Here is a 13,011-nt window from a genome sequence, read left to right as displayed (position 1 = left end):
TACAATTATCTCCATCATAAACGTGACGTCAAGAAAGAATTCCTTTAAGAACAATGTCATTGAATTAATCTTCATTAAAAGCATTACCTCCAAAGATGTGCCTATGTGTAATTACAAGATGAGATGTGTATAATAATTAAGAAAATTCTTTGTCGAAGGAATTTAATTCTAAATATCTAGGTATAATCAAGATATAATAATCTATAATAAACAATATCTTTTGTTTATAAAAATATCAGTTCATCAGCTTCAGCTTCACAAGAACACATTCAATCAACATGTAGATTTATACCAAATCAAAATCGTCCCTCTGCAAAATAAATACACATAAATGTAATTTAACTAATAATATATATAATACAAGAATCTGAAGAAGATATGCTCACCTCATTCTTGTATTCTAGTACATGTTTCCTAATAGCAGAAGTATCTATCCAGGTGACAAAGTCTTCCAAATTTCTGTCAAATGTATATAAACATTTTATTTAATCTACATATTTATACAATATAATATAAATAGAGAAAATGCAGTAAAGTATGTTACCTTGTTACTAGAAATGCAGGATCCTTTATAACTTCGACCCCAACTCTAACATGACCCTGTTCTATCAGCTTTGTTGCCATCGATATCGTTTGGCTCATTTTGCTGCGTACCATAACAACAGGAAGTCTCCGTCTACAGAAGCAACTGGCCGTTACTTTTTGAGTTTGAGACAAGTCCCACTTGGTAGAGATTAAGCCCATCATGTACAGCTTCTCCAACAACAGAGCACTCTGTTCTATGCGGAAAGGATGATCAGGTTCGATTTCCTTAATCTCTTTACCCAATTCCCGTATTTCGCGTGACAATTTGTTGTATCTACGATTATAGTTAAGTTATTGTTATATTATAAATATATTATATTAAAATATAAAATAATAATCTCACATTCTTACATTGTATAGTCTGATCTTTTCTGAATGCCATATCGCTTCAAGATCTTAACTTCGTGAAGATTATTGTCGGCTGGCCACGATAAAAAGTCCACCTTCTTCAGCAACTTTTGTTCATGATATTTTAATTTTCGCACCATCGTAAACGGTTAGTATAACAATTTGCCGATTAGTATAAAAGCAATTCTGGTTTTATTTACATCTGAAAAATCTTCCACGTGCCGCACGTCACGATTTTAGTTTTAGGTTATTTTCTTTGATCGATAATATAGGTTGCTTCAGTATTGTCCTTTTCTAAAAAAGGTATGTTAAGTCGATTCTCGCGAGTATTGTTGCCTCTTCCGCGAGGCTGATTGGCTGTCTCGATTCGCGTTGTGCGTTATATTCCTAGCATCGAGAAGCTGTCATTGGGAGAGTTAGCAGTTTGACAGTTTAAACAAAATTAAATTAAATTAAATTAAATAATATGTTTAAAAAAATATATTTTAATACTTTAAATTCGATTAATATTTTTGACAGTTATCAGCTGATGTTTGTCAAAAATATTAATCGCAGATAAAGTATTATAACACATTATATTACTTACAAAATATTATTATTTTAATTATAATATGTTGTAAATAATATAATATGTTATAATATGTACTTTTTCCGCGATTAATAATTTTTGACAGTTATCAGCTGATAACTGTCAAGAATATTAATCAAGTTTAAAGTAGGTATTATAACAAATTAAAAACATATTAATATTATTTTATTTAATTTTATTGTGGACTAACTGTTAAACTGCTAACCCTCGCGATGAGCGATGACAGCCTCTTGATACTATGAATATAATGCATAACACGTATCGAGATAGTTGATCAGCATCGCAGAAAAGAGGCAATAATATTTCGAGACTTTCGAGAATCGACTGAACATGCCTTTATTTTAGAAAAAAATGTATTTAAATAGATATTTAGATATAAATTTGTTTTAATTCTCAAGAATGTAAAATTATTTTTAATTTTTAATACTTGAATATTTAAGATTGAGATTAACAATATAAAAAAAAATCGTTATTTTTATAGTAATATCTTATTTTATCAACTGTAGTAATAAACATGTAGGTAGATAATTCCATTAAAAAGTAACTCAATAAGCTTCTTAGAATTATATTCATGACATAATTTATTTGAATAAATTATTTAAATAAATTATTTGAATAAATTATATCATGAAAATAATTCTAAGAAGCTTATTGAGTTACTTTTTAATGGAATTATCTACCTACATATTTATTACTACAGTTGATAAAATAAGATATTACTATAAAAATAAAGATTTTTTTTTATATTATTAATAAATGACTTCTTAAATATTTAAGTATTAAAACTTAAAGATAATTTTACATTATAAAAAATAACAAATTATAATTGTGAGCTAATTGACAGTCGCTTAATTTGTAAGCTATTGTGCATAGAAAATGCACTCGGAATAGACAATGTAAGATATATTGTTCACCATCAAAAATATATATGTTTGTATCTTTTGATACGCTTGAAAATTTGTCTAAGTTAGTAAGAGAGACTCTCGGCAACATTCACAGATATTAACCGCAATAATAAAATTTTTTTAAATAATTCAACACTCACCAATTTGATGTGCGGAGTTGTAGACAATGTTAATCTGTAAAATATAAACGTATAAATATTATATAAAACAATTATTAAAATATTTAAATTATTTATAATATTTTAAATCATTTTTTGAAATATTAAAATTAATTTGAAAATTTAAATATTAATTTCAATGTTTCAAAAAATGATTATATAATGCGCATAGTTAACTTTTGTTATTTGCTTTAAGATATTAAAAAACTACATAATTTGCAAAGAAATATTTTTTAAAGAAAGATAGAAATAATTATAAAAAATATTTAAATTAAAATATTTAATAGTGAAAGAATCTAGGTACGCATTACATATAAATAATTATATCTACATATCTCTTAAATATAATACAATGTAGAAATTGTATTTTATACATATACAAATATTTATTATTATTAAATTATTAAAAATTATTATATTTATTATTATTATTAAATATTCTAAGTATTTCAAAATATAAAATCCAGGATATTTTATATTCATTATTATACAACAATGTAAAATTTGAATCATTATCGCGAAGATAAATAGATACTTAATCTCACAAATAAAAAATGAAAAGTTAAATAAATTATAAATTATATTTACCCTATCGTTGCTCCGCAGTTGCACGATGCCTCTCCGGGCCACCTCTCTCTCTCTCACTCACTCTCTCTCTCTCTCTCTCTCTCTCTCTCCGCACCGTTCCTTTATGGCACTCACTCTAAACACTTGGACTCGCGTTATTTTTTTCGTTCGCGACGCGTTTCGGTAAAACGCGAGAATCGCGAGAGCTTATTCGCGCGCGAATAGAACCGATGCTCTGTTTTCGTATCGCCGCTTTTTGTAGGCCCACTTATCGGAGGGCCTCATCGAACGACGATGATGCGGCGACTTCCCCGCGACGCACTTAGGTTAGGTTAGGTTAGGTCAGGAGTCGTCGATATTCCAAGAGTTTTATATTTCACAATTCAACGACGTAGAAATCGCGGATCGCCAACGCCGAAAAACTCAGGAAATTCGCGTCGAAAGCGTCGCAGCTGATAATTCGATCCGCCCGTGTAGTAAACTCGCCCATGTAATAGACTCGCTCGTGCGATCGCGACCACGATGTTGGTACACGATTTCGCGACGCGATCGGATTTATATGATAATTAAGCACTTAAAAACACTAAATTCACGCTCGTACTGTCGCGGATCGGCGATGAGCGCGCAAAGGTCGATCGCGCGTGCGAACAATCGAAAGTGTACCTAGCAACAGCAATACTGACGTCGAGTGTCGGACTGCCGGACTGGCACTGCCAGTTACGGGACGCGCAACGCGCACACGTCACACGTTGCGACAAGATGGCCGAGTCGTAGTGGTGGGGGTCCAGCGTAAGTATGGCGCGCTACACGTGACACGTGCGACAAGATGGCCGAGTCCCAAATCGTAGTGGTGGGGGTCCATCGTAAGTATGGCGCGCAACACGTGACACGTGCGACAAGATGGCCGAGTCCCAAATCGTAGTGGTGGGGGTCCACCGTAAGTATGGCGCGCAACACGTGACATGTGCGACAAGATGGCCGAGTCCCAAATCGTAGTGGTGGGGGTCCAGCGTAAGAATGGCGTGCGCGCTCGGAGCTCGGCTCGGCTCGGCGTTCGGCGGTATATTATTATTTTAAAATTTATTTAGCAAATTAACGCTTTAATCAGCTAATTTCTTGTGAGAAAATATTAATCGTATTTAAACAAACTTTATAATTATTATTTTAATATACCATTTTTTTTAAACATAAAACCGAAGAATGGCAAGCGCGAGTTGTGTTGTTCTAATATACATATAATAAATATCTTGATATATTAAAAAATAGAAAAGAGAAATATAAATAAGAGTAAATTACTAATTTATTATTTTTTTATTACCCGTTCAAGAGCGGGTAAAATTAAAATATTATTTTTTAAATAAATTTAGAATTTTTCTCAATACAAGTATCATTCGAGTGTTGTATCATAGTTTTCGCCATTTTATTGCATTCTGCAAAAATAATGAAATGTCATTAATAAAATTAAAACGTTGATCACGAACAACCGAAAATGCATCTAACAACAAACAGGCTTGTGCCAGTTACGAAACGCGCAGCACGCCAAGGCCAAGGTCGTAGTGGTAGAAATCTCGGCGTACGTGCGAACTTTTTCGGCATAACATATTATTATTTTAATTTTTATAACATATATATATATATATATATATATTATAATTTAAAAATGTAATTAGCAGATTGACGCTTTAATCAGCTGATTTCTGTATAAAATATTACTAAAGCGTTAATTTGCTAATTAAATTTCAAAATAATAATATATGTTATAAAAATTAAAATAATAATAAAATGGTGTAAATAATATGTTATAATGCATTATCTGCAATTAATGTTTTTTGACAGATATCAGCTGATAACTGTCAAAGATATTTTAATCGAGTTTAACATATTAAAATATATAATTTAAAACAACACAAGTGCGCGATATGCGCGCGCCATTTCCTAGATTTTATATAAAAAGAATGATATTTTTATATAAAGTTTGTTTAACATTTTTTGTCATAAATCAGCAAAGCGTTAAAGGCGCAGACTTTTATTATGTCTATTAAATAAAAATATTTGCACGCTTGTATATGATTGGTATTAAAATAATCTGCGAACAATGTACTATCGAAAAAAACAAGCGATGAATTATTGGTTCTTTATATTAAATAAATATGAGCCAGCAAATTCCTTCATATCATATACATAATATAAGTCTGCGCCGTGTGGGGTTTGCGGCTACAAACTATCGATTTTTAATATATGTAACTGAGCTAAAAATTTATCGTCCGTTTTTTTTTAATACTACATTGTATGCAGATTACTTTTATACACCAAACAAATTCGAACCTACAAATTTTTTCGTTTAATACACATAATAAAAGTCTGCGTTATACATATAGCGTCCACGGCAATAAAGTATCGATTTTAAATATTATAAACTAAGCCAAAAATTAATCGTGTGTTTTTTTAAATAATATGTTATATACAGATTACTTTCATATATAACAGATTCCAGCGTACAAATTTTTTCGTTTAATACACATAATATAAGTCTGCGTTATATAGCGTCCGCGGCAATAAAGTATCGATTTTATATATTATAAACAGAGCCAAAAATTAATCGTGTGTTTTTTTTAATAGTATATTATATACAGATTACTTTCGTATCAAACAGATTACAGCGTACAAATTTTTTCGTTTAATACACATAATAAAAGTCTGCGTTATATAGCGTCCGCGGCAATAAAGTATCGATTTTATATATTATAAACAGAGCCAAAAATTAATCGTGTGTTTTTTTAATTAATATATTATATACAGATTACTTTTATATCTAATAGATTTGAGCCTACAAATTTTTTTGTTTAATACACATAATAAAAGTCTGCGTTATATAGCGTCCGCGGCAATAAAGTATGAATTTTAAATCCCCTTTCTAAAAAAGGCATGTTATTGACATTGTTGTCGCTTTTCCGCGATGCTGATTGGCTCTCTGTCGATTCGCGTTGTGTTATATTCGTAGCATCGAAAGGCTGTCATCACGAGGGTTAGCAGTTAGCAATTTGACAGTTAGTCCAAAATAAAATAAAATAAAATAATAATATGTTCTAAATAATATGTTATAATACTTTAAACTTGATTAATATTTTTGACATTCGCCTTATGTGTTATATTTGTAGCATGAAGAGGCTGTCATCGTGAGGGTTAGCAGTTAGCAGTTTGACAGTTAGTCCAAAATAAAATTAAATAAAATAATGACATGTTTTAAATAATATGTTATAATACTTTAAATTTTGATTAATATTTTTGCGGAAAAGAGGCAACAATACTTGCGAGAATCGACTTAATATGTCTTTTTTAGAAAAAGACTAGAATAACACAAGCGCGCGTTATGCCATTCCTTGATTTTATTAAAAAAAGTATGATGTATTTATATAAAGTTTGTTTAAACTTCATTAATATTTTTTTACAGAAATCAGATGATTAAAGCATTACATTGCCAATTAAATTTTAAAATAAAAATATGTTATAAAAATTAAAATATTATATAATTCCTTAAACTCGATTAATATTTTTTGACAGAAATCAGCTGATAATTATTATAAATATTAATTGAGTTTAAGGAATTATATATTACATTATTTAAAACATATTATTTTAAATGTTATAACATATTATTATTTTAAAAATTAATTAGCAAATTAACGTTTTAATCAGCTGATTTCTGTAACAAAAATATTAATCGAGGATAAGATATTACAACATATTATTTACAATATACTGCTATTTTAATTTTTATAACATATTACTATTTTAAAATTTAATTACCTTACTATATTAATAATTTTTAATATATTTATTTAATTAAGAAGTAGTATATTTATTAAGTTAAGAATAGAAGTGAGACATGAATACAAATTTACAATTAAGGTTTCGTAAATATAATTTTTAAAACAAAAATTATTTTCTTAATTAGAGTCACAAATATATTTCGTCCGACACTTTTCGATAATCTTGATATAATTCGAATTCCGAATGCGCAGTAGAAATGAGTTTCGACATATATTACCGCGATATATGCATGCAGTCACGCATAATTCATAATAATGTGCAGACAATGTACTTAAAATGTATATAAGATTAATTTTTTGCACGTTTTGAAATATCGAAAATTAAAATTTTTTAGCCGCAAATCCCATACGGCGCAGATTTATATAACGTATATTAGACTAAAAAGGTAGTACGCTGGTATGCTTATGGTACAAAGATAATCTGCAAACAATACACTATTGAAATATATATATGATGAATTTTTGGCTCGCCTTAAAATATTAGAAATCGATACTTTTTACCGCTGACCCTATGCGACGCAACCTTATTTTATGTATATCAAGTTAAAAAATTTGTACGCTGGTGTCTGTTTGGTACCAAAAGATTCTGTAATCAATGTGCTATTAAAATGTATAATCGATGAATTTTTGGCTCGTCTTAAAACATTAGAAATTCATACTTTTTTGACGCGGACCCTGTGCGACGAATCCTTATTTTATGTTTATCGAATTAAAAAATTTGTACGCTGGTGTCTGCATGGTACCACATGATTCTGTAATCAATGTACTATTAAAATGTATAATCGATGAATTTTTGGCTCGTCTTACAATGTTGGAAATCGATTCTTTTTACCGCTGACCATGTGCGACGCATCCTTATTTTATGTTTATCGTATTAAAAAATTTGTACGCTGGTGTCTGCATGGTACGAAAAGAATCTGTAATCAATGTACTATTAAAATGTATAATCGATGAATTTTTGGCTCGTCTTAAAATATTGGAAATCGATACTTTTTACCGCTGATCCTGTGCGACGCAACCTTATTTTATGTATATCAAGTTAAAAAATTTGTACGCTGGTGTCTGTTTGGTACCAAATGATTCTGTAATCAATGTATTATTAAAATGTATAATCGACGAATTTTTGGCTCGTCTTCAAATATTAGAAATTGATACTTTTTTGACGCGAACCCTGTGCGACGCATCCTTATTTTATGTTATCGTATTAAAAAATTTGTACGCTGGTGTCTGCATGGTACCAAAAGATTCTGTAATCAATGTACTATTAAAATGTATAATCGATGAATTTTTGGCTCGTCTTAAAATATTAGAAATCGATACTTTTTTGACGCGGACCCTGTGCGACGCATCCTTATTTTATGTTTATCGTATTAAAAAATTTGTACGCTGGTGTCTGCATGGTACCAAAAGATTCTGTAATCAATGTACTATTAAAATGTATAATCGATGAATTTTTGGCTCGTCTTAAAATATTAGAAATCGATACTTTTTTGACGCGGACCCTGTGCGACGCATACTTATTTTATGTTTATCGTATTAAAAAATTTGTACGCTGGTGTCTGTTTGGTACCAAATGATTCTGTAATCAATGTATTATTAAAATGTATAATCGATGAATTTTTGGCTCGTCTTAAAATATTAGAAATTGATACTTTTTTGACGAGAACCCTGTGCGACGCATCCCAATTTTATGTTATCGTATTAAAAAATTTGTACGCTGGTGTCTGCATGGTACCAAAAGATTCTGTAATCAATGTACTATTAAAATGTATAATCGATGAATTTTTGGCTCGTCTTAAAATATTAGATATCGATACTTTTTACCGCTGACCCTATGCGACGCAACCTTATTTTAAGTATATCAAGTTAAAAAATTTGTACGCTGGTGTCTGTTTGGTACCAAATGATTCTGTACTCAATGTACTATTAAAATGTATAATCGATGAATTTTTGGCTCGTCTAAAAATATTAGAAATCGATACTTTTTTACCGCTGACCCTATGCGACGCAATTTTATTTTATGTATATCAAGTTAAAAAATTTGTACGCTGGTGTCTGCATGGTACCAAAAGATTCTGTACTCAATGTACAATTAAAATGTATAATCGATGAATTTTTGGCTCGACTTAAAATATTAGAAATCGATACTTTTTTACCGCTGACCCTATGCGACGCATCCTTAATTTATGTATAGCAAATGAAAAAGTTTGTACGCTGTTGTCTGCTTGGTACCAAAAGATTCTGTAATCAATGTACTATTAAAATGTATAATCGATGAATTTTTGGCTCGTCTTAAAATATTAGAAATTGATACTTTTTTGACGCGAACCCTGTGCGACGCATTGTTATTTTATGTTTATCATATTAAAAAATTTTTACGCTGGTGTCTGCATGGTACCGAAAGATTCTGTAATCAATGTACTATTAAAATGTATAATCGATGAATTTTTGGCTCGTCTTAAAATATTAGAAATCGATACTTTTTTGACGCGGACCCTGTGCGACGCATCCTTATTTTATGTTTATCGTATTAAAAAATTTGTACGCTGGTGTCTGCATGGTACCAAAAGATTCTGTAATCAATGTACTATTAAAATGTATAATCGATGAATTTTTGGCTCGACTTAAAATATTAGAAATCGATACTTTTTTACCGCTGACCCTATGCGACGCATCCTTAATTTATGTATAGCAAATGAAAAAGTTTGTACGCTGGTGTCTGCATGGTACCGAAAGATTCTGTAATCAATGTACTATTAAAATGTATAATCGATGAATTTTTGGCTCGTCTTAAAATATTAGATATCGATACTTTTTACCGCTGACCCTATGCGACGCAACATTATTTTAAGTATATCAAGTTAAAAAATTTGTACGCTGGTGTCTGTATGGTACCAAATGATTCTGTACTCAATGTACTATTAAAATGTATAATCGATGAATTTTTGGCTCGTCTAAAAATATTAGAAATCAATACTTCTTTACCGCTGACCCTATGCGACGCAATTTTATTTTATGTATATCAAGTTAAAAAATTTGTACGCTGGTGTCTGTTTGGTACCAAATGATTCTGTAATAAATGTACTATTAAAATGTATAATCGATGAATTTTTGGCTCGTCTTAAAATATTAGAAATTCATACTTTTTTGGCGCGGACCCTGTGCGAAGCATCCTTATTTTATGTTTATCATATTAAAAAATTTGTACGCTGGTGTCTGCTTGGTACCAAAAGATTCTGTAATCAATGTACTATTAAAATGTATAATCGATGAATTTTTGGCTCGTCTTAAAATATTAGAAATCGATACTTTTTTACCGCTGACCCTATGCGACGCATCCTTAATTTTTGTATAGCAAATGAAAAAGTTTGTACGCTGTTGTCTGCTTGGTACCAAAAGATTCTGTAATCAATGTACTATTAAAATGTATAATCGATGAATTTTTGGCTCGTCTTAAAATATTAGAAATTGATACTTTTTTGGCGCGGACCCTGTGCGAAGCATCCTTATTTTATGTTTATCATATTAAAAAATTTGTACGCTGGTGTCTGCATGGTACCAAAAGATTCTGTACTCAATGTACTATTAAAATGTATAATCGATGAATTTTTGGCTAGTCTTAAAATATTGGAAATCGATACTTTTTACCGCTGACCCTATGCGACGCATCCTTAATTTATGTATAGCAAATGAAAAAGTTTGTACGCTGTTGTCTGCTTGGTACCAAAAGATTCTGTAATCAATGTACTATTAAAATGTATAATCGATGAATTTTTGGCTCGTCTTAAAATATTAGCAATCGATACTTTTTTACCGCTGACCCTACGCGACGTAACTTTATTTTATGTTTATCAAGTTAAAAAATTTGTACGCTGGTGTCTGTTTGGTACCAAATGATTCTCTACTCAGTGTACTATTAAAATGTATAATCGATGAAATTTTGGCTCGTCTTAAAATATTAGAAATCGATACTTTTTTACCGCTGACCCTATGCGACGCAATTTTATTTTATGTATATCAAGTTAAAAAATTTGTACGCTAGTGTCTGTTTGGTACCAAATGATTCTGTAATCAATGTACTATTAAAATGTATAATCGATGAATTTTTGGCTCGTCTTAAAATATTAGAAATCGATACTTTTTTACCGCTGACCCTATGCGACGCATCCTTAATTTTTGTATAGCAAATGAAAAAGTTTGTACGCTGTTGTCTGCTTGGTACTAAAAGATTCTGTAATCAATGTACTATTAAAATGTATAATCGATGAATTTTTGGCTCGTCTTAAAATATTAGAAATTGATACTTTTTTGGCGCGAACCCTGTGCGAAGCATCCTTATTTTATGTTTATCATATTAAAAAATTTGTACGCTGGTGTCTGCATGGTACCAAAAGATTCTGTACTCAATGTACTATTAAAATGTATAATCGATGAATTTTTGGCTCGTCTTAAAATATTGGAAATCGATACTTTTTACCGCTGACCCTATGCGACGCATCCTTAATTTATGTATAGCAAATGAAAAAGTTTGTACGCTGTTGTCTGCTTGGTACCAAAAGATTCTGTAATCAATGTACTATTAAAATGTATAATCGATGAATTTTTGGCTCGTCTTAAAATATTAGCAATCGATTTTTTTTACCGCTGACCCTACGCGACATAACTTTATTTTATGTTTATCAAGTTAAAAAATTTGTACGCTGGTGTCTGTTTGGTACCAAATGATTCTGTAATCTATGTACTATTAAAATGTATAATCGATGAATTTTTGGCTCGTCTTAAAATATTGGAAATCGATACTTTTTACCGCTGACCCTATGCGTCGCAACCTTATTTTAAGTACATCAAGTTAAAAAATTTGTACGCTGGTGTCTGTTTGGTACCAAATGATTCTGTAATCAATGTACTATTAAAATGTATAATCGATGAATTTTTGGCTCGTCTTAAAATATTAGAAATCGATACTTTTTTACCGCTGACCCTATGCGACGCATCCTTAATTTTTGTATAGCAAATGAAAAAGTTTGTACGCTGTTGTCTGCTTGGTACCAAAAGATTCTGTAATCAATGTACTATTAAAATGTATAATCGATGAATTTTTGGCTCGTCTTAAAATATTAGAAATTGATACTTTTTTGGCGCGGACCCTGTGCGAAGCATCCTTATTTTATGTTTATCATATTAAAAAATTTGTACGCTGGTGTCTGCATGGTACCAAAAGATTCTGTACTCAATGTACTATTAAAATGTATAATCGATGAATTTTTGGCTCGTCTTAAAATATTGGAAATCGATACTTTTTACCGCTGACCCTATGCGACGCATCCTTAATTTATGTATAGCAAATGAAAAAGTTTGTACGCTGTTGTCTGCTTGGTACCAAAAGATTCTGTAATCAATGTACTATTAAAATGTATAATCGATGAATTTTTGGCTCGTCTTAAAATATTAGCAATCGATACTTTTTTACCGCTGACCCTACGCGACGTAACTTTATTTTATGTTTATCAAGTTAAAAAATTTGTACGCTGGTGTCTGTTTGGTACCAAATGATTCTGTACTCAGTGTACTATTAAAATGTATAATCGATGAATTTTTGGCTCGTCTTAAAATATTAGAAATCGATACTTTTTTACCGCTGACCCTATGCGACGCAATTTTATTTTATGTATATCAAGTTAAAAAATTTGTACGCTGGTGTCTGTTTGGTACCAAATGATTCTGTAATCAATGTACTATTAAAATGTATAATCGATGAATTTTTGGCTCGTCTTAAAATATTAGAAATCGATACTTTTTTACCGCTGACCCTATGCGACGCATCCTTAATTTTTGTATAGCAAATGAAAAAGTTTGTACGCTGTTGTCTGCTTGGTACCAAAAGATTCTGTAATCAATGTACTATTAAAATGTATAATCGATGAATTTTTGGCTCGTCTTAAAATATTAGAAATTGATACTTTTTTGGCGCGGACCCTGTGTGAAGCATCCTTATTTTATGTTTATCATATTAAAAAATTTGTACGCTG

The 13,011-nt window shown here is 30.5% G+C and overlaps 1 protein-coding gene across 1 annotated transcript; it reads right to left on the bottom strand.

Moving 5' to 3' along the window:
* Positions 1–145: 145 nt before the first annotated feature.
* LOC145943702 (U3 small nucleolar ribonucleoprotein IMP3) lies at positions 146–1,206 on the bottom strand. Its single transcript, XM_083051475.1, has 4 exons — positions 937–1,206; positions 545–859; positions 387–459; positions 146–310 (listed from the first exon to the last, which is right to left on the bottom strand). Exons 1-4 carry the CDS (start codon positions 1,071–1,073, stop codon positions 287–289), a joined length of 549 nt encoding a protein of 182 aa, XP_082907601.1. The 5' UTR covers positions 1,074–1,206; the 3' UTR covers positions 146–286.
* Between the last annotated feature and the right edge of the window lie 11,805 nt (positions 1,207–13,011).

This window comes from Prenolepis imparis, unplaced genomic scaffold, assembly GCF_030444845.1.
Source record: "Prenolepis imparis isolate NDT839.2.m4 unplaced genomic scaffold, iyPreImpa1.0 SCAF_1, whole genome shotgun sequence".
Lineage (NCBI taxonomy): Eukaryota > Metazoa > Arthropoda > Insecta > Hymenoptera > Formicidae > Prenolepis > Prenolepis imparis.
The sequence above is the reverse complement of the archived record's forward strand: the minus strand, read 5'-3'. Positions and strand labels throughout refer to the sequence as shown.